The 24,019-nt window shown below is 35.2% G+C and overlaps 1 protein-coding gene across 1 annotated transcript in view; it reads right to left on the reverse strand.

The window, feature by feature from the left end:
- The window catches only part of FMN2 (formin 2), a 141,125-nt gene that overhangs the window by 80,587 nt on the left and 36,519 nt on the right, over positions 1-24,019 (reverse strand). Inside the window, exons 5-7 of the mRNA XM_085218363.1 lie at positions 16,260-18,031; positions 15,083-15,227; positions 3,118-3,205 (exon numbers count right to left, since the gene is read on the reverse strand). Coding sequence (XP_085074489.1) covers positions 3,118-3,205; positions 15,083-15,227; positions 16,260-18,031 — 2,005 coding nt within the window. The remainder of the gene's footprint in view (positions 1-3,117; positions 3,206-15,082; positions 15,228-16,259; positions 18,032-24,019) is intronic.

Below are 24,019 nucleotides of genomic sequence, written 5' to 3' on the forward strand. Positions count from 1 at the left end.
CAGAAAAAATAATTTGAGCTATAAAGGAAAAATAGTTAAGTGCTTCTTTCATATTTCTTGAGTTTTGGCTGTCTCATGCAGCCAAATGCAGCTATTCTTCTAGTGGAACATAATACTAAATAAGAGAAATGAGAGTGATTTGTGGTACAGTAAAAAAAAAAGCAAGCAAAATATCTGAATAAAATGATTTGCATGGTTGATAGATGACTGTAAGGAATAGACATCAGTAAAATATTGTGTGAAATCAGAGAAACCATAAGGAGCCACATTTTGATACTAATAACTGAAAAATGGCAGTAAGTTTAAAGAGATCAATATTTCTTAAAATTCTTACAACTCTATCCTTGACAAATTAGTTGGAAGCTATGTTACCAATCTACAAAAAAGGAAGTCACTGTAACAATAACATTTAAAAAAGAAAAGTCAACTCACCCTACTTTAAAGCACTATTAGAACAATGCGTGCAGAAGTTCAGCACAAATAGAATGTAGTACTTCCACAATGTAAGAATACTTAAACAACAGCCAAGATTTTGGAGTTTGTTTTACTAAACCCAATTTGAAGTCAGGAGCAAATAAATGCAGTTCTACCAGCAGACAATGACATCATCATCATCATAATCTAAATCCATTTAGTATGTATTCCAATAGCTTGAGATCTTCCATTAAATGCCATCTGATCACACATGCACAGAACATTTACTAGTTATCCCAGATTAGTTAAAATATCCAATTTCAAATTTTCCAAACCATCTTTCATCTTACAAACAATATTTCACATGTATTTTTCATCTTCAAAAATCAGCAAAAAAAACAAACCAAAAAACTTGCAACATATTAAATACACTAGGTTAAATTTCAAGTTATTTTAAGCACTTCATTATGATTAGAACTTGAAACCTTAAACTTTTTACGTGAATTCATAGCTAGCACAATTATTTCCCTTCTTTTCCTGTAACTGAAAATTTGTCCAAACTAGTAGAAAAATAAAACATAACAACATAAAACCAAGGAATCAATGAATACCACACTGTACTGAAATTTGCTCTCTCTTTGTACTTTTCTAAGTCAGTTGAAAAGAAAATTTCAATTCTTCAATTTGTATTAACACTCCTTCCACCAAATGTAGTTTACAGGGGGTATTTAGAAGAATGCCAGTGAAAAAAGTTAACTGGTACCACAAGTTGTCAAAGTTACACAGTAAAATCATAAAAGTACAAGGAGGCTACTAAGGCCCTGGGCTAGGGGACAAAGAACACTGATAACAGTTTTTGCTGTATTTGTCACGTATTTTGAATCTTAACGTAAAAAAAAAAAAAAAGGAGATACAGAAGCTCTATATTGCTAATGCAGCTTCTATTTCAATTTTCTCTTTTAATTTTAGTAGCATTCTCTCTTTAGACAATTCAGACTGTAGCAAATAAGCCAGCAAGCCTAAAACAGTTAAAAAAAATTAAGAGAATTCTTACTTGTTTAATAAGCAAGCATACATAAAGGCAAAACTCAATTCATGGACGTTTAATTTTATAACATCTCACACAAGCTTTATGGTCAGATCACTCAAAATTCTGCATGGAGTTACTGGTACCAGAAATGTGTTTTTTAGTGATATACCGCTTCTATTTGTTTAACTCCCACTACACTATTTTCCGCTCCTCACAGCTTTTCTTGCATGCCTATATTAAAAAATAAAGAAAATACCAACACACCGTTTGTGTTGGTATTTTTTAAACCATGATCTTCCAACCATTTCCACAAGTCCTTCTATCAGATACAATTTCTCTCATGTTTGTTCAATTACTTCTGAACAATTAGGAAGTAAGAGTACCATTAAATTCTCCTTTGCAAAAACTATTGGTTTTTAACAACAGCTATTGAAGGGGTGTACAAAATCTGCACATAGCTCTTAGATGACCACATGTACTTCATATTGTAGTAGAATAAAGGTTAAGCATAATATTGTTTGACCCCTTCAACTACTGACATTCATGCCATGTTATTGCTAGCGTTGCATGTTAAGCAAGCAACTTTTCAATGAACTTGTGTTGGCTTTACCACAGACACAGATGTTAGGCGGACTCCTTTATTCATAAGGTTCTCATTATTAACTGAAACCAAGTTGAATATTTGACTGAAGGAAAGGACCATATCATTGTTTTCAGATTTTGCTCTATGACTTAACTCAACTACATCTGCCAGCTTTGGAAATACCAAGTACTTCTCGGCGCCAGTACTGGCGCCTTGCTCTATGACTACCATCTTAAGTGCTTCAGTTTGAGGAAGTCTCCTAACCATCAAAACAGTTTAATAAAAACTTAATCTTGTGATTAAGAGTTACTCATTAGCTGACAGAGAGCACTGAAATTTGCTTCTACTTAGGAATAATTTCACGAAGTAAGGAAATCATAGTAAACTGAATGCATGGCTGTAAATATGTAACCTAGAAAGTTCACAAGATGTTTTCGTGATTTATGAAGTCTGTGTTATACTTGAAACCACATTTATTTAATAGATAGGCTGGCACTTCACAAGATAGTTCAATCTGCTTCAAATCTATTTAAAGCCTTTGGGAAACATAAAGGATGCTCTGAATATAAATGCAATTCCACTTTTCACCTTTTTGCACTACTACCTCTTAGTATAAATGTGATAAGTATTATACTCCTTCCAAAAAAATCTCCCATTATAAACAGCTGTTGAAGATGAAACAACTCCAGTTTGAGCTAACTCCCTTAATATGAGCTACTTTAGACAGCAGATCAATTAAGTGTTGTAATACACTTTTTTGGATATACTCTTGGGCACTTTGAATTAGAATAAACAACACACCACAGCCCTCTGTGATCAAGGAGTCTAGATTTCATGCCATAGATAATTGCTGTTCAGAACTATAGGTGGTAATTCTGCAGATAAACATTCAATACATCTACTTACTATAGTGGAAAATTGAATATGTTGCAAAAGTAGAAATAAATGCCATAATCTGCTATTTTCACAAAAGACTGAAAAAAAAAATTAAAGCTTTCTTTCATATATAGGAAAATACAGGAATAAAAATGATTTCCAGATAATTAATGATGCAACTTGAGATAGAATCAACAATATTTATTTCACTTACCATGCTGAATGTCCCTCATGTCTAAGTGAAGGCTAGACATTAATATTCCAACAGCTTGAGATCTTTTGTTACTTAATAACTTGACAACCTGCCAAAATAAAGCCATCTATTAGTATTCATCTGCATGAAAAATATTAGAACATATTTTGCAATACTAATAACAAATTCAAAAAATAGTACTCTGAATAATTTATATATGCATCAAAAAGTATTATTATTTTTAAGAGCGCTTCAACTGAATATGTCTATCACAAGCATAAATGTCATCTAGCTGAATCTTAAATCTAGAAGTAACTATAGAGTTTCCCTACAGTTTATGCTTCATTAAGATGCACACTTTCAACTTCACACTGCTGTTATTAAGTGTATGAAACAGGCTGTCATATAAAAAAAAATTCTATGTCTGTCTTGGAATTACTTTGGTTTCCAAAACCACACAGTAATTTCCATTTTTGATGTAAGCTAAAACTGAGAATTTGTGTTTTGTTTTAAAGTTTGATATTGCAGGTACCAATTTCAATTTTATTTAAAAAACTAACTACGTACATATTGGTAGTTTCTTTGATCAGTTAGAGAATACAAAAAAAAAATCTAAGCTTTTTTTTTTTTTCCATCAAATAACCAAAAGAAAATGCACTTCTGTACATATTTGCCTTGCAAACATAAAAGCAACAAGTATTTTATGAACTATCTTTCACAGGTAGCTCTAAGCTATTTGAATTCCACTGGATATAAGTTTCATGTTCCTGAAATAATTAGCAAGTAATAACTGGAAAGGATTTTTATCTGTTAAGTGACATGAATTTAGATGCAGTAGTTTTCTATTTAGGGCTACAGCATCATTCAGATATAAGAGATTAAATGCTGATCTACTCAAGTTTCTGAATTTTATGCTATACTACATGCTAAAGAAAAAATATTGAATTTACAGTAAGAAGAAAACAGATAATTTGATCTGTAAATTCAAGTTACTTTTACATTTCAGTCAGATAGTGAATATGCTTTTTCAAGTTACGTAGTTTCTATCATTGCGCTGAGATGCCATATCAACTATAGCCCACTGGAAAACATAATTAGTAATTAATGAGTATAAATGAAATTTAAAAAATATTTTAGCTAAAAAATGTAATCCAGTTCATATCTTAAAATATGTTGAAGTATTCCACAAGATGTTTACAGTTGCTCTCACTTAGATTCACTCAAGTTCTCATACAAGGGTTTATAAATTGATGGCTGAGCAGTAGATGAAGAAAAGCAAAATTCTGAACTAGAACTATTCCACTAGAACAGCTTAGAAATGGAAGCTTGATAAACTCACAAATGCTTGCAGAAAGAGTTTTCTGAGGATGTGGTTGGCTGGCCAATTCTATTTATTTTTATTTTTTCCTTGTACCTTTGTAACCATCAGTGTGTCAGGTATTTCCCTTTCCTCATAAATTTCTAAGTTCACTACAGTGAAGTGAAAATCTTGGATCCTGCTCATTAAGTAAAAAAGCTTGGAATTACAGACCAGGTGCAGCATTATCACTGTTCACATGGTTAAAGACCTAGCTGTCAGTGTCATCTGTCAGAAGCTAGCAAATACTCATTCAATTATACAACACACAATGCATTAGTGATAAACACTGAAGTCAAATGTACTGAATTCAAAATTTTACAGATAAGATACAGAAGATCTTCTTTTACAGAAGACAAGTATTTTCTGAATTCAAAGGGAAAAACTATGATAATTTTGATAATAGAACTGGGATACTGCACACTGTCATTATAACAGGCTATAATTGCTCTAATTATTTCCTATTAGGAGCATAGATATTTAAGCATAGAACTGAGATCAAGCTAAAACAAACAACCTGAGACTTCCTGTAAAGATAAACTATTATCTGAAGTCTGTTCTTGGCACTCTCCAACTTTTAGTAACGTCAGTACCCCATACACTGCTATACTACTACTATATTCAAGTTGTGAAAACACTACTCTACCAGCCATCAGCAGTCTAAATCTGAGAGCTAGCAAGAACAGGGCTACAAATGTAGCATGGGAACCAAAACTAGAGAGGAAAAATAGCCACTAGAATTAACTATTTGTAGTACAGACTAGAACAAACTTTTTCTCTTTTCAGGGGACATCAATATTAGAGGCCCAGAAAATCTCTGAGTCATATGCTCTAGAAGTAACCTGATCTAAAAGTTCACAGGAAAAAGAAGTGACTTTTTCTTAAAGTGAGCTGATGAATAAGAGACTGACTTTATTTTTTTTCTGATCACTGACAAATCAACACCGTCCCTGTGCACAACAGGTCATTATTTCTACCAAAATTCTGAACTTCAAGGACATTGGGAGTACTATAAGAGCATCACCGTCAAGTAAATGGGGCCGCAGAAAAGGAAGAGAAATGTGGTTATATAGCAACTATCAGTTTTGTCTGGCTTTATTTTAAAATGTAGGTTTTATGTCAGTTTTCATATACACCTTTACTCATTCTTCCTTCCTAATTTGAGTAAATTGCATGAAAATTATATCTTCTAATAAAATGCTGTAAGAATACAACACTAATTCAGAAAATATTAATATTAACATAAGTGCCTAAAGCAATTCCCACATTTTAAAACAAACAAAATAAATCAGCAACTAGCCTGTGGGCCTCCAGCCTCCAGCCCACAGGCTAGTGACACTGTTTAAAGACACAGCAACAAAAGACTGATAAATTTATCTTTATAAGATCTAAAATCTCAGACAACACACAGCTCCTTTTTAGTCTGGACCCTGGAACTTTGCTTTAAAGAAATTTAAAAAAAAATTAAACAGGAGATTTTATCTGAAGCCTGAAGTCTAGCACAAACTTTTTCGTTGCTGACTGGTCTTCACTGTTAAACAGTAAACAAACTACATGCCAAATTTGCTCCTGATTGTTTAAAACAGCAAAAAAAAAAAAGTCAAAAAGATATTTAATGAAAAGTAATGCAAGACATGGCTGATTAGAACCCTGAAGTTAAAATACAAAAGATCCCCTTTCCCCAGAAAAATATTTATTTAATGCATGGAATTCTTCAATGATTCTCATTCTCTGGTTCTGATTTTGTTTGCTAGCGTTAAGCAAAATTATCCTGTTGGTTCTCAGTAGCTTAGAAAAACTACTGTGTTACAAAAAGTCATAAGCAGGAAAGCCACTGCACAAATGCATGTAGCTTTTACAGAGAGGATGCAGAAATACAGAAGTTCCAAACAAGATCTTAGGAGATTGCATCATGGCAATAATGCAGGAATCTGGATTTGGTGTTGCAACAATTCTTTCCTGTGGATTCCAGCATATTATTCCAATTATAAAATACATGATGAAATAATTGTACCATATCTGTCACATGGATATCCTTGCCTCCTTACAGAACAATATGAGAGTATTCCCATAAAAGCTTATTAGTTATTTTTTATTTTATTTAAGGTAAAACCAAAAGTTAGTTCTGTCTAGCAGTAGTGTGAGAGGAAAAACACACACTACACCTAGCGAGGATATTTTGCTGTAACAGGAGATGAAGTATTTCTACTTCATACCTACAAAACTAAATAATAACATCCTGTTCTGACTGCCTAACAGCCTACCTGTGCTGATGGAACATGTTGATTTAAATCAACTCAATTTTCACCATTTTAGATGAAAAATTACTCAGATTGCTTAGATTCAGATATGAGTAATAAGTCAGATTAACATTGCAATCCTCAAAAGTAGACAAAAGTATTTAAATATTCATCATTAAAAATAATTGCAATAATGTAATTCTAAAGATTAGAGTGGGGGATGGAAATAAAATATCAAAGTTTAATTCTTTAGCTTAAAAATAGATCACAAGAAATATATATTTTTATATGCTTAAAGCTATTTGATAGTTTATCTGATTGTTATATTCTACAATTATATCTACTTCTTTCAGCATCTGAAGGACATAGGTACCTAAATGTTTCATTTCTAAATTTGTAGCTGTTGTGATTTGTAGCTGTTCTAAATTTGTATTCTGTTTGTAATCATGAAAACATCTCTGTGAGTTCATTACTACACAAGTGAATGGTCAGGATCTACAATATAACCTTTTTTTAAAAAATAGAAATCCAACAAGCTAAAATTTTCTTGGTAAATGCACATAAAAAGTGAAACTTTTGTGTATGTTCTACAATGAACTAACACTTGTTTTTTTTTCAGGTGATCAGAACCACTGCCCAAACAACCTTGTCATGTTAGGAATTATACAAATCTTTTGAATAGTCTTCAAAAGATACTGCATGCCTACATAGATTTGAAATTAATATTTTTAAATGTTTTAATTGAAGTTAACAGATGAAATCAGGAAGACAAATAGAAAACTAGAGGGGAAAAAAAAGAAAAAAGGGCAGGTGGAAAAAGCCTGCAGAATAAAATCTGCAATGTTACCATTTTATAAGACAACACATGGTTACAGTCAGAAACATGATATTTACTATACTCACTCCCAATGAACCCTTTTATTTGCAGCTGACTCCTTTTCTTTTTTTTGTTCTTGCTGTTTGTACTGATCACCATTAAGCAAAAATTGCATTATTTTCTAATTTGATGGTTAGACTAGATATCTTGTAGGTCCTTCCCAACCTTGTGATTCTATGATTCTCCAAATCATCATCAGCAAAGCGTCCTGTTCACAGCAGAGGGGTTGTGAACTAGATGATTGAGAACTGACTGACAGAGGGTTGTCACCAGCAGGGCAGAGTCTGGTTGGAAGACTGTAACTAGTGGTGTTCCCTAAGAGTTGGTGCTGGGTCTGCTGTTGTTCAACATCTTCAACAACAACCTGAATGAAGGGACAGAGCCTACCTTCAGCAAGTTTGCTGATGATACAGAACTGGGAGGAGTGAGTGACACACAAAAAGGCTGTGATACTATTCAACAAGAACTGGACAGAGTGGAGAGTTGGGCAGTGAGGAACCTGATGAGGTTTAACAGGAGCAAGTGTAGAGTCTTGCACCTTGAAGGAATAACCATATCCATCTGTACAGGAGAGGAGCTCTGTGGAGAAGAACTTAAGTGTTCTGGTATACAGTGAATTGGCCATGAACCAGCAGTGTTCCCTTGTGGCCAAGAAGGCTAATGGAATCCTGAGATGCATTAAAAAAGAACGCGGCCAGCAGGTCAAGGGAGGGGATCCTCCCCCCTCCTACTATACCCTGGTGAGGCACATCTGGAGTGTCCTGTTCTGGGCTCCTCAGTTCAGAAAAGACAGGCATCTCTCAGGAGGAGTCCAGCAGAGGGTCACAAAGATGATAAAGAGGCTGGAGTATCTTCCATCTGAGGAAAGACTAAGTAACCTATATCTATTCAGCCTAGAGAAAAGACAACTGAGGGGGGATCTGATTAATGTTTATAACTATCTGATGGGATGTGGAAGGCAAACGAATGAGGCCAGTGGTGTGAAGCAACAAGGGCGTAAAACATGAACATAGGAAGTTCCATACAAACATGTGCAAGAACTTCTTTACAGTAAGGGTGAAGGAACACTAGAACAGGATGCCCAGAGGGATTGTGGAGGCTCCTATGGGAGTATTCAAGACCCATCTGGATGCCTGACTATTCAACCTATCATAGGGTACCTGCTTGAGAGGGTGGTTGGACTTGATCTCTTGAGGTCCCTTTCAACCTCCTGCAATTCTGTGATTCTGTGATCTTTAAGGACCCTTCCGACCTAAGTCATTCTATGATTCAATGAAAATCACTATGTCTCCTATGTCTCTTATCTAAAGTATTTTTGCACTTCATTACAAATTAAAAATAATAAACTTGATTTTCATGTTGGCACTAAAACTTTAACTCATAAGTCATTACTGATAAAAATACAGTTAGGGAGATTCACAAAAATTGAATGTTATTTTAAAATATTAAATCATCATGATCATTATACTAATATATATTTTTTTTTTTTTGGTGAACCACACTCAATCCATATGTACATCTAATTCTGAAGTAATTCAAGGTCAGATGTAAAATCTACTGTACTACACAGCTTTTCTTCTTGCATTCTCAGCTGAAAAAAGGCAGGTGGGCAGACAGGAGAAGAAATGCATATTGTTTTGTGTTCTGTCCATTTCTTTTTCCTTTGATGGGATCTAACACTAAAGACATCCAACACAGTCATCATCCTCCCAGACATTCAAAGGAAAGATGGAAAAGGTAGTATTTGAAAGATCTAAAAGTGCTTCCTATAGAAACATGCAATCATCAGTCTCCCTGGAGAGATGGCCATAATTAAGGCAGCTCAACTCAGTTTCCAGCACAGCAAGAGTTATGTACAGACCAAGGTGGCAGCTATCTTTCAAGATTCAAGATCTGGGTTATACTTGTGCAGCTTTCAGTTGCACAGCTGCTGGAACTCACTCACTACAGCCTAAATCCTTTTTCTCCCCTTTACTTGAGCAAACTTTCAGTACAACCTTCCCCTGGAGAGGTTTTCCACTGCATAAAGGAAGAAAATGAAGCCATTATCAGACACTGAATGGCTTCTCTGATCAAGAAATGACAATTCTCAATTCTCAACTTGACAGAATCCATAAGATGTTAAGCAGCAGCAGCTAAACCATGCCATTAAATCAGCAGAACCATTCAGCACTCATGATGATACGCAAACAAAGTAGAGAAACTTCCAGAACTCTTTGGTCACAAGATGACATTACAGCATTGTCAGATGCCAAACTCACAGTTGTTTATTAAACCTACAAATATATGATCTGAATAAAAGTAGTAAGAGGGAGAACAAATGAGAAACACATGTAGATAAAAGATGACATCAGGGAAGCCTGAACAGGTAGAGAGATTTGATACATGGTCAAGTTGTATTTACAAAAAAGAACTTAGAAGTTAAGACAAGAATAAAACAAATAGAAAACAAAAGAAAACATGCAACAAGTTGTATAATGAATAGAGTGAAAGGTAAAAAGCAAAAATCATTTGAAGACCCTCTGACAAAAATTATCCTTACAAGCAAAACAAATGAGATATTAAAATTTAATAAATGACTTCAGGACATCATTAATAGTGCGTAAATAAAAATTATGTTTCAGAAAGCTCTAAAATTTCTGTCTGAGGGCAGCAGTACTCCAACTCTGTCTCTGAAGAGTTCACAAGAGAGCAAGAAACAATTGTGCCTATGACATAGCTAAGAGATCAATAAATGTGGATACAGAAAACTTCTTAATCCAGTGCCTCATCTATTTGCAGAAGGAACCAATTCTCCTTTTTGGAATATTATTTTTCTCTTGATGTCCTTCCTCATTAATGAATCAATGTGAATAATCTTTTATCTGTTAACTCAATATGACATTAACTGTATTTACCAATTTATACTCATTCTACGCGACATTTCATTCCTAGTATTCTATTACCATAGCGTCTTTGTGTTCAACTTAGAAATTCAAAAATGCTGAAATCATGAGCAAAACACTTATTGATGCATCTTGTTTGCATCTAAGGCTTTTGAAACAAAATTAAACTTAAGTAACCTATTGTTTATTTTCTGGGGTGGAAGTGAGAGATTAAAATCTTAATTTCAATAGATTAATAGTAGATTTTCCATATGAAAATATCTTTAACATTTTTAATTCATTTAGAGGATAGATTACAAACATATGGTCTGCTCTTCAGTTAAATGTACATTATTTTCAAAAAAAAATCATCAGCAAAATTTCTAAGATATTGATTTGCGACCTAGGAAAGTAATCTACGCAACTCAATTCAGTCCTTTCTGTCAACCTGTTGTGCTGATAGTGATATTTAGATTTTTGATTGTATACTGTTTTTCCACATAATCCATTTTTTCTAGGAATCCACACTAGCCAATGTTCTCCACACAAAAGAACATTGTAATTTTTAATGTTGTATTAGTATTAACATTAGTATTTGGCCTCAGTCAAGAGATTGTTTTTCTTCTTCACTAAGTATACTTTTTTAAAGTGCTGCAAAAACCAATAAAAGCATTTTTACTCAGGTAACAGTTCCATTTACTAAGTAGCCAAAGATCATCATTACCAGCTGTACTCATAACACACACTCTGCAGAAGATATGGGAAAGAGCCTATGAAAAATAGTATCCGTTAATGTAAAAAAAAAATAAAATAGATATTGTAACTACATGACATGGCTGAACAAAACACTCCAAAAATCAAGTTTCCATCCACTGATCGGGTCAAACGCTATAGATATTTGATGGATATATATATATATATATATATATATATGGATATATATTTGATGGAGTTAACAATTTGCTGACACCCATACTGACACCACTCCAGGTTCACAATGGATTTCAGAGAGAAATAACTTAAGATAGAGTAAGAGATGACATAAATCAGACCTGGTATACTCTATATTTCCATCTGTCAGATCTCATTTCTTCACTGCCATTTCAGTTATTCACCTTAACCGCCTCACATGACCTACTTTCCAGTCTACCATTACAAGGTTAGGAAAGAAGTCTTCAGATATATACTTGCAGTCTCTTCTGAGCAACACAAACTGGTATTGCATATAGCCTGTAGAGTGGCAAAATTTGAGGAACACTTTACAGAGCTAACAGAAGACATATTTGATAAAACTTTTCCTCATTTCAAGTGCTCAAAGCTATGTAGACATGAGCAAAAACAGACTTTGCATTCTTTTTTAAAACAGGCAAAATGAAGTTGACACCCAACATGCGAAAGAAAAGCAACAAAAACTCAACAAAATTTGCAGCCTAAAGAGTTAACTTTTGGCAAAGTTATAACAACATGGACTTATAACGAAAGCCAGATCACTTTAATATACAGTAATGGCAGCTCCACCTATAATATACCCCATAAAAGACTTCCTTTGAAGATTAAGTAGGCATTCTCATTGAGCGAGTCTGCACACATTTACAGCAGCTGAGAACTTGACATATATGTATTATCAGAGAAAAGTCAATCACAGCTTTTTTCATGGCACCAAATAAGAGACAGTAAGAGTAAAATCAATTACATTCATAAATAATATTAACCCTTAATTTTTTTCCTTTTTTATTGTGGTAGGATGGATTTTAATGTGGCCTTCACCCAGCGCTAGGTGCAAAACTCCATTTTTTAAAGAATTATTAATTTATATTTTCTTCAGGTATTTGCAGATGGTCATACTAATAGGAAAAAAGTTAGAAACAATACTTGACTAGGGCAAAATTATCTCTATCTGTAACTCAAAAAGAAAGCAAGCAAAATCCAAACCTCTACAGTAATGCAGATAAATTTATCACTTTAGAAGGTGTATACCATAAATATTTGTAAATGGTAACAAGTCTATATACATGTACACAAGTAAATAGGTGCATATACTGTATGTTATGTAGCATAAATGAGAGCATGCAGAACAGCATTTTACTGCAAAATATTTCACCTACTAAACCAAACCCAAATGATCAAATTTTTCTTAAGATTAGTTCAAATCTTTTTTCTCCCTTCAGTGTCGCCTCTTCTGTAAATATATTTTTATTTTCAGCTTACAATAAAAAACACTTATTAAAATCAGATGTTTACATAGAGTACCAAATATTTTATGCCTTTGAAAGTTATCTGGATATTTTTATCTGACAACTACTTCCACTTTAAGCTAGCATTCTGCATCCAATATTTAAAAGAAATTCATCCATTTAGTATAACCACGCAACAATATAAGGAGGAAAAACAATTGCCAAACTAGAAATATTCTGGAGACAAGCACAGTAAGCTTTACAGATCCCACTATACACTGTTCTCCTGCAGCTCAACAGGTGACAGAACACATCTGCTTTGCATAACACATCCCAGTAAAAATCACTACAGAAACACCATTTCTAAGATCTTTACAATACCCATAACTATCATAGAATCCACGCAAGTCAGTAACCACTTAAACAGCACTTGGTGCTTTCTATAAAAACATACTTGTGGAATTACAGCCATGCTTTCTCCAAAGAACTGTTTCTTCTGCTAAATGTGGATGGACTTCATTACCAAAGTGTTTACTGCAGTACAAATGAAGAGCATTTCAGAATGAAGGCCTGTGTTCCAAACTACTTAAACTATGTACAGAGAGCATACTTTTTGTGTTCTGCTTTAATTCTCCTTACTTCAATGCTATGAAAAGCCCATACTCTATTCACACACAAACACTGAACTTAGTTGTTATCCGCAACACATGCCAGCTGAAACTGTAGTTCTAATGAAGGCCTCTGATGCCTTCTTGTGCTGTTTCTAGCACATTTGGTTATCTATTGGTTGAACTCTTTCCCTCAGGTACTATCACAGAACAAGTCAGACTTCTCCATCAGGTAATTTCTCTTTCTTTGACAGAGCATTTGTATGGATGGAGAAAGAGAAGAACACAAGATTCTCTTTTGTTTCTCTTTAAGTGACCCACATGAATATTTGATCTAAAATATGGCAGCTACTTAGATTTCCTTAAATTCTGTTTGAAAATTTCTGCCATATACAATTTATTTTCAAGTTAAGATCAATCAGTCAGTCATTTTCAGTTAGTTTTATCTATACTTTATTTATTGTTAAGTATTTTTCATTTAAAAAAAAAAATGTACTGCTAGTATTAAAATCCCCATGCAATGTTTACTTATAACTGCTTTCTACTTCTGTTTATGCCACAGAATTAAACAATCATGATTTCTGCTCTGCTTAGAGACTTGGACCACTAAACCTCAAAATATGTGAGTTGAGTAACTGTTTAAAGAGAAACCATCAAGTATAGTTTTGAACTGCAGAGACGTGTTGCAGGATAGCAAGACAGCAGCAGCACTGTTACGTTTACACCTATCCCAGTTCATATTATCTTTTGCAGTGCACAGGTGTGTAGCTGCCCTATCTTACCCATCCATCCAGATGAAGATCTTATCCCAGCACCCTATCATAACTATTCGAGCTTCAATACTTTTTCTATTGCCTGCAGCAGGTTGCTAGCACAGTAAAAAAAAAAAAAAAAAAGTATGTGATGGGGAACATATCCATGACTACTAGGTGTAGAAGTCATATTCAAACATGAAAACGTCACTGCACACCCAATGTGGAAATAAAATCTTGTACAGCGGTGAAGTGTTTTTTTTCTTTAAGAAAAAAAAAAAAGGGGGGGAGAACATCCCAGTATTGACTTCAGAAAAGTGGAACAGTGAAGATGAGAGATAAAACAAGAAGTTTAAACGTGGTTTAGCATTCTACAGAATAACAGTAATAAATATCTCCTCTATAGCCTGAAATTTTAATTGTGAATTAATTACCAATCACATCACCAAAACTTGGTCAGGCATTTCAAATCCAAGAAGGTTAGAGCCTCTATCTAACCAAGTACATATTCAGATCCATTTCTTTCAACCCAAGTTTTAAATTGTACATTTAATATATGCTGTGGGTTTTTTGAACCCTATTTCAAAAAAATCAGTGACATTATTATATTTTCCTGTGTTTTTTAATTTTAGTATGCATAAACTTTATATTCACTATACATAAACACGCTATAAACTTAGAACTATTATCACTGGTATGACATGAGAAATTAGATATCTTAAATATCACTTTCCTCTGAAATCATGGTAATTTACATCTACTTCTTTCATTTATAAAATACTTTAGAATAATGTTTATACTGCTCATTTAAGTATTGCACATGTTGCGTCAATTTCAAGCATCATATCTATATCTTTTTATATGTAAAGTGGATAAAGCAAAGTTTTAAATATATATATATTTATATATATATAAATTCAAAGCAATTAATTAAGCAAAAACATCATTCTTCAACAGACAGCTTTGGAAAGCACTCTACATTTTTTTCTTCTATTTCTATGTAGCATATATATGTGATAAAATTTTCAAACCAGAAAAAATAACTCATTGCATGCAAAAATCTTTTACATAAAAACCAGCCTAGAAAATATCTGAAATTAAATGGAGTACTCACTTGTTTGGTCTTTGTTTTTGTAATGGTGTCCGAAATAGGTTTCTTCCTCTCTTTAACAGCTGTTTTAGAAAATAGTTCTTCAAATTCATGATAATCTATGGAAGGCTCTTCAATTTTTTCCCACACAAGTGAAGCACTAGAATCTCTAAAGTTAAGCAAAAGATCTATGTAGGGTAGTGTCAAATTAAAATCATAAATGGCGGAATGAAGAAAATAAGATAGCAGCAGTTCAGAAGTTGTTGCCTAACTTTTACCAGCAGTATTTTGATAAGATATACTGTTCACTCTCCCCAGTACCTCTTTCCTTTGTTCACACAGGAAATTTGTCAGACTTTTTTTTTTTTTTTAATATGCACAGGAATATAAATAGGTTATAAAATACACAGGCATGCATACAAAGAGAGGTAGAAATATTGAGCTATCTGCAGACCACCTCTTTGACAGTGGCAAGAAGAAACTGATGACAGAAGATGTTCATCATTAAAAAGTAGAAGAAATAGTAGAAAAATTGCCAGTACTCAGAGAGAAATAAAAGATTAATAAGGAAACAGTTTTTTCATGATGAAGAATTATACTATACAAATGAAAACCATCAACAACCAAACCTGAGTATTTCAGTATCATATCAACTGATAAGAGCTACAAAAGATTTATACAGCCATGCTACAAAAAACAAACAAAATCACCACAACCTGTGGTTTGACTCTCTGCTAGGTGTACAAAGTGAAGAAAGGTTTCTAGGTCACAAGACAAAGAAAAGAGAAGAATAAGAATTGTTCAGCATACATTCATCTGGAGGAAAGACACTAGAAAAGTCCATTCACTCTTGCTCAAGAGAAAGATCAACTCTATCTTGAAAGCTGAGTGGGAAAATCACAAGTACAATACTAAAAAACAGTTAATGGAAAGGTTAGTGGCATACAACCACCCTAGAACTTCTGATTAAAATATGATATGCAACTCCATAGGACAGCTGAAAACACTGCCCTAAATGAGCTTTCATGAGTAAATAACATTACTCAGAGTTTGTGTGCTTATAAATGGAATAGACATCCTATTTAAGCACTCAACTTGCTCTAAGCCTCTCTTAAAGATCTGCAGTGGTAAATAAATCTTTTTGCTCATAACATGATGTTATGAAGACAGAAAAAACACACTTCACAACTATATAACTTACCTTTTACTGTGGAGCTGAATTCTTGTCCAATAAAGAGGCTTCATTGGTCGAGAAGGCTCTATCACATGCTTCCTGCTCCCTTTCTCCTGATTCATACCCATTGCAAATAAACCAGATGGTAATGGTGGAGGAAGAAATCCACCAACTTGTGGAACTGCTGTATAGGCACTGCCTTGAGCTGGTGGTGGAAGGGATGCCGCTTCTCCAGGCAAAGGTGGTGGGGCAGCAGGTGGCACCCCCCACCCAGGTAGAGGAGGTGGTGGAGGAGGGACTCCTGCACCAGGTAGAGGAGGTGGTGGAGGAGGGACTCCTGCACCAGGTAGAGGAGGTGGTGGAGGAGGGACTCCTGCACCAGGTAGAGGAGGTGGCGGAGGCGGCGGTGGAGGAGGGACTCCTGCACCAGGTAGAGGAGGTGGCGGAGGAGGCGGTGGAGGAGGGACTCCTGCACCAGGTAGAGGAGGTGGCGGAGGCGGCGGTGGAGGAGGGACTCCTGCACCAGGTAGAGGAGGTGGCGGAGGCGGCGGTGGAGGAGGGACTCCTGCACCAGGTAGAGGAGGTGGCGGAGGAGGCGGTGGAGGAGGGACTCCTGCACCAGGTAGAGGAGGTGGCGGAGGAGGCGGTGGTAAACGGGCACCTACACCAGGCAAGGGTGGTGGTGGTGGAGGAGGAAATGGTGGGATGGCCTCTCCAGGCAGAGTTGGTGCTGTGGGTGGAGGTAGCATTCCCAGGCAAGGCAGAGGAGGAGGTGGGGGAGGGATACCAGCGGCAGATAAAGGTGGTGGAGGTGGTGGGATGCCCCAACCAGAAGGAGGGAGTGGGACTCCTGCTCCTGGCAGAGGTGGTGGTAGAGGTGGTGGTGGAACTCCAGTACATGGGAGAGAAGGAGCTGGAGGCAACACTGGTATCTCCCCACTTGACAAAGGAGGAGGAGGAGGTGGTGGTGGTGGCGGTGGCAGCAGCTGCTGGGGTGCTATTGTTACACTGGGCACAGAGTGGTCCAGGCGTGGCATTGCTGGGCTAGCAAAAGGCAGAGGGAGTCCTGAGCTAGGCAAGGGCGGTGGGAGCGGTACTTCTGCCATGGGCATGGAAGCAGTGACAGAAGAGCCATGTTCCCCGGGTACAGGAGCAGCAAGTTCAGTGGCCAATAGTGATGAGGGGATGCTACATATGGGCTCTGGGGGTAAAGAAAGGAAATGTTCACTACAAGTCACATTTCTAATACCTATCAATTGATGAGGAGCAGAAAATTCAGTCTCGCCTTCAAATGCAAGGGACAAATTAGCTTCAGGTCCTGGAAGAGGCAAATGTGAAGCAGTCTGTACTGACTGGCTTGCATCCAGTGGCACCGAGATTAACTTCGGTGACAGAATTAAGGAGATTTCAGAACAAAAAGTAGGCTGTAATTCTAGAGCTGGCAATTTCTCAGATGGCTCTTCACCTTTGCTACTTTCCAAGTTCAGTGGTGAAGGGGGCAGCGGCAGTGTGTTGGCTGAAGGCATTGTGTGTACTGAATAATCTTCTGTTGGTGACGTTTGTACAGATCTTGCTTGTGACACAGTTCTGGGCACAGCCTCCGTTTGAAGAGTCACACTACTGAATTCCCTGCAGGCAGTGTGCACATGCTCATTTTCCTGCTCCCTCTCAGTAGTCTGTACTTCTGTAACAGGGAACTGTTTCTCTAGTTCTGCAATTTTAGTCCTCAGATCCTCAATAGTTTGCTCAAGCTGCTGGATGACACTGGCACGCTCCTCAGATTTCACTTCCAAGTCATCCTTTAAGAGAAAAGGAACATATAATAAACACAAACAAGATAATATTTGTTACAATTACACCTAAAAGATTTTGACAAAGAATATTGGTATTCCAGAGCTTCAGAGCTGACAAGCCTTTAAAAACAAGTATCATTTTGAATAGGTGTATCTTACATTGGAAGAAAATGGTTTAGGAAAATGACTTGCTTCAGTATGAAACTACCTTCATCAGCATGAGCATATTTCAAACTCTGATTAAAGTTGGCAAAAGCAAAATTCCAGAAACATCTCTTACCCCCTCATACCCTAACCAAGAAAACAATCAACCATTGAGTACAAGTGCTTTAAGTGCATGTGTACACATTGATACATGCCTATTATGTTGGGAAGGGCACTGCAACACTTTAATTCTATTATCTGGAAATATGTTAAGCATTTCTTCAAAGGGATGGAACTCTGCATAACAGACTAAAATATTTCCGACTGCTGGATTTCAATATATACACATTAATGATAAAAATAATGAATGCAGAACATATTTAATGTTTACTTCTTAAAAGAAACTAATCTCAAAATGGAGAGTAATAACGCTTCTTTTTCCATTCAGATGCTTAGGAAAGAAAGAAGATAAAATTAGGAGATAACTTTCCTCCCACCTAAAATTTGACTCTCCTCTGCCAAGCTACAAAATGTGAATGAGTGAAATTAGAAAAGCCTTCTTGTCTGGAATGGTTATTCTGCAATTGACTGCTTTCACATTTTTAATCTCTTCTTCTCAAATATTTGATCCTGCTTTCAGTTCATTGAGTGGAGAAATTATGAACCTTAAATAGCACAGTAATTTTTACATTCCTAAATATCAGAAAAAAACCTACTAAATGCAATGGGTATGTGCTTTATCAAAAGGTACAAAAAGAAGAAACAGTCCCAAAACAGTCATTGGTCCTTATTCAGAAGTGTTGAACAGTATATAGAACAGAAGCGATGTTACAATACAAAGTTTAAGAATTTTTTTTTCCTAGTTATATCCATTTACTTTTTCGTACTCTTTGCTGTTACTAGTTTTTAATTTGGGATATTGGTCACCAGCATCGGCACTTCAAGCATTTAGATTAAGTTTGTCAAACAACAGCTTTTGCAAGTGGTTATGGCTAAACTGTTCAGTGCCTTTTTATGCTTTCATGAAAGAAAAATGAAAGGAGACTGCAGGCTTATTTCATAGGGAATCTTTCAAATATTCAGATTTCATAGGTCTTGAAAAGAAGCCCAAGGATAAGCATACAATATCTAATTAACTAATTGCCTTGATTTGTTTCAGGAAGATGATGTTTTTCATCTCATCTTTTGACATACATATAAAAACCAATATCCCTTCTGGAAAATGAAGTTGCAACTTACAGATGGTGACTATTAATAAAATATAAGTTCATTAATAATTACAAAGTTGTTTCTGCACATTTTTTTTTTTTTAAACATAAGATTACAAATTCATGTTTATCTTAGTTTTCTAGCTGTTCTAAAACAATCTCAACATTAAAAAGCAGCAGCTTCTACACTTAAACCTAATATGGTGCAATTTTGAATCTACTTCATCAAAACTAACACTTCTATATTGTCTGAATGTTCTGGAATTACAGTTTGATCTGAAAGTCATGTATTTCAACTGGTTCTCCCAACCAAACTTTGAATAGAAATGTAAAAACAGAGAACATGAAAAAAGATTTTTGATGAATAGTGAAGGAATTAACAGACATATTAACAAACGATATTATAACAAGGAAAAAAGGTTAAAATATTTTCTTTACTGACTGCTCAAGGTACACTCCATTTCTGTTAATAGCTTAGTGTTTGTAGTGGTAACAGTTTTGTTGAAGAACTCCATTCTAAAGGAAAAAGATGAATATCCTATTATCTCTTTATTTCATCTCCTCTTATCCCCAGTATCAGTCACCCACAAACACAGTATCAAGACCTATAAATTCTTCAAAGGACAACACTGCAAAGGCAACAGAAGTATACTGCTAGGATTTCTAAGGCCACACAGTTATTTTCAGTTATTTATGAAAAAATTCAGTTTCTCCAGACTGTAACTCTCTTAAGATCCAATTTTAAAACTGAAAGAACTATCTACCAACAGCTATGCAACAGATACAAGTTTTCCAATTCAATTAGAATTGAAAAACTTATTATTGCCATGAAAAAAAAAAACAACAACAACACTGAAGTCAGCAGGATTAAACACAACATTAAATGGTTCTGCAGAGATTTACCTTAATGACGGCTGATCTCGGAAGAGTTTACTGCATTAAAAACTGATTTATTCAGATTAGATTAAATTTTTCAAAAGAAAAAGAGGTAGTCCTGAAACACGACATGAACTACAGGAAAAACCTAGAAATCAGTGTTTTGCAGGAAAATATACTCTGCAGATCATGGAAGTTTCTTCAAGCAAAGTGTTTTTGTTTGTTATTGTTTTTAAGAAGGCAGCCAAGTAGCATGATTAAATAATTGAAGACAAGGATCAAAAATCTTTTGATGAACTAAAGTGACTTTTGACTTCAAGCCCTAGCACTGTGTCTCAATGACAGCAGAAAAACTGTATTTCAGTCTTCCTCACTTACGGTTACCTTGTTATGTAAGAATTGCAATTATATCCACTTTCTCACATAGAAACACAAAAGACTTATATGAACATAAAAGATTTTGCTATGAATGCTGAGAGAACTGCAAACTGCATTGATCCCAAATTTATTTGGTTCAAAAACAGAACAAAATTCGTATTTATATGCCTCCAGAATTATTCTAGATAGAGGATGCCCTCAGATGTTTTGTTAGATTTCTGCCTTTCCTACAGCTTTAAGTTTAAAATCTTTCTTGAAATATATATATATATATTTTTAAATCCTGAGTTTTATCAAAGAAACATAGTACACAGAACATTTCCACCAGTAAGAAAGGAAATTTGAAGAACAGGCCAACCAAAACAAAACAAGCAATAAACCAAAACAAACCAAAACAAACAAAAAACCCATGAGTGATCAGAACTGAAAATTTGATCATTCATTGCAACAGGCAAGAAAGGATTTAATTTCTGGTATATATAAAAGATGGGAAAAAGCTGTTGATAAGAACCTGAATATCAAGTTAAAAAATGCACATCATAAAAGAAAGTTTTTTTTTTTTTTAAATCCAAAGTACAATTCCACTGCAGAAACCTACGGGTTTTAAAAGCAATATGTGGGAACTCTGTCTTGCCTAGAGTTCTTACCCAGGACCCAGGTACTGTAGAACAGTCTTCTTTCTGTAAAGAAAGAAAGGTGGAAGCTTAAGCCTTTCTTTATCCAGATGAGCTGTGAGAAAGCTGCAAACAGGAAAAAAAAAAAAAATCCACAAGTGTATGAGTATAGAATTTTGCTCAGCATTCTTCAAACAAGTTCTACACATTCCATATGCAATGTGTTGGCTAAATCCGGGACAGTTGCCCTAATTGTGCTTGTATTGTAATGATAAGTTTGTGAGCATGCAGTATCCAACAGATACTGCTTGCTATGTAAAAGCTTCTATACTCGAATCTGCACATGTACAAACAGCCTGTACATTACAGCCAACTCTTTCCAATCTTGTCATGTTTGCACATACATGCATCAGCAGAAAAGCTGATCTACAAGGATAAAACACTTCCGTTGTCAAACATTTAAAATTTCAGATCACAGCTATCTCTTCTAATGAGTTAGATTTCTCAGATGAATGTCTGAAATAAAATTTCCAGGCAGGGAAACAAGAAAAGAAACCTGCAAAATTTAGCAATAGCCTAAATGTATTTCTAAAAATCTCCCATTTGTACTGGAGACTATATTTATTGTCTCTCTCTCTATATAGTTTCCAATATACATACATATATAGCATTCACTTACATGTTTTATGAACAAACATAACATGCCTTTCTCTTCTGAAAATAAACTGAATAGCAGTTCTTAATGGCAGTTTTGGAATATTTAAAAAGTAAAGACAATTTAGTTTTAGAAGATAACATACTATTACAAACCCAAAAGTTGCATCAATAATCTGATCATTTTCAGCAGCTTGTTGCACAGAGTCATGATATTTCCTCTATATGAAATTCATACTTCTAAGACAGGATTTTAGATTTGTTTACCTTCTTTCCCTTTTTTTTTTCCTCCTTTTGTTTCTCTGAAATTACTAATTATGTTGCTACCTGATTGCATTCATGCTCTTGAAAAAGAAGCACACATGAGCAAGACTAAGATGGCAAAACCGAAGATCTTTTAAGGTCTCCCAATATGTCAGCTCATGCTACTAGTCGCATCCAGTTGTATAGAAGAGTGTTCTTTCCAATCAACCTTAAGGAAAGGAGACAAAACTCTAATAGAAATTCTCACTGCTGGAGCTATTGTCAGAAGAGAAGTACTGATAGTCACTTGCATCCAAACAGCACAGAACCCGATTCTCATGTTTCACTTAATCCTCAAAACTCATTGCAACACATTAGTTTTACAATTGTAGAAATTGGGCAATAGCTGGCAAACATGACAATGGCTTCAGGGAGAACCACTGAAGGAGAATTAGTATTGGATGCTAGATTCCTCCTCAGACTAGTAGATCATATCTCAGTTGATAAGGTTTTACTGTACTGAAGGTGTGTATATGGGGACAAAGGGTCCATGTTTTCACATTAGTTTAAAGCTACACTGCACATTGTTATATTTCACGTTTTCCTACAACCACAAGGAAACGTGATGCTCAGGCTCCCAAATAGCACTGAACAAGCCAGCCTTAGAAAGTAAGTGAAGTGCACTGCCCTGCCTGAAGTGATTAATTTTATTTAGTGGATGTGAGCTAATCTCCCACAGAGACACAAGTGACACACTGCAACCATTGGATAACAGAAGCCTATGTTTTTCTGGCATTGGGGCTTTTTAGCTCTTCCTAAGCTGATAAGCTAGGACAAGTCTATAGTCAGCTGAAAAATTAACATATTCTATTACAGATGGCAAAATAAACACCCAAATAAGAAATTACAGAAATACAAGAAAAAAAAAAAATCAATAACTACCATAATTCAAATAGTTAAAAAGAAAATATAGATTCAGCAGAGAAAATGGACCTGCAACCAAAGACGTGTTCATTACAAATGCCAACTTCCAAAGTTAGAGGTAAGAAAGATTTTTTTTTTTTTTTTTAGAAGCCATTTCTTGAAGCATCTGTTCCCAGTTGCCTGAATGCTTTCTCCTTTGGCTAAACACACTTCAGATGATAAGAATCCAATTCTTTTCTCATTTTTACTCAGTAAACTGAGGATGCATCAAAGGTTGAAAACTTGCAGAGTTCCCCCTCTGTGAAGTCACAGGACTTGTAGCTAAGTTGAAATGTGACTGTGTGTTATCTCTAAGTTCTACTATAACTGGAGCCTCAAGAATTTTTGCTGACTGGAGATAAAATAAGATAAAAATCTTACAGAACTGCTTACCACCACCCTAGAAGAAATGCAGTGGTCCAGTGTAATAACTGTCTTCCATACTACATCAGGTCTGCACAAATAACTTCAAAAGAGCACACTCCATCTAACTTCATTTATTCCAAAAAATGGTTTAAGTGTTCAGTCACACACACCAGTGTAAAAATAGGTGCATAACAGAGAATAGGAAAAACAATTAAAAGAAAACAAAAAAGCCACAGAGATCTGTCTTTATTATTTTTAACATAACTTTATTATGCCTATTTCTGCTGTCTTTTCAGGTCTCTCCTGTTTATTACAGAGACTGCTATAATAGAACTAGTTGCCCTCAGATTTTTCAACAGCTGAAGAGGGAACTGAAACCTAGGCATCTATGCTATCAACCCAATTAGCCTCAGGTTCTTTAAGAGTCAACAACTTTAAAAGTGGGGATAAAATCTGTTGTGGTTTTATTTTAACACCAAAAAAACACCAAGATAAGTGGTAGAAGAAAGGAAGTGATTTTCCACGCTATTTTCAACGAGTCTAAAAGT

Source organism: Meleagris gallopavo, chromosome 2 (genome assembly GCF_905368555.1).
Source record: "Meleagris gallopavo chromosome 2, MGAL_WU_HG_1.1, whole genome shotgun sequence".
Classification (NCBI taxonomy): Eukaryota; Metazoa; Chordata; class Aves; order Galliformes; family Phasianidae; genus Meleagris; species Meleagris gallopavo.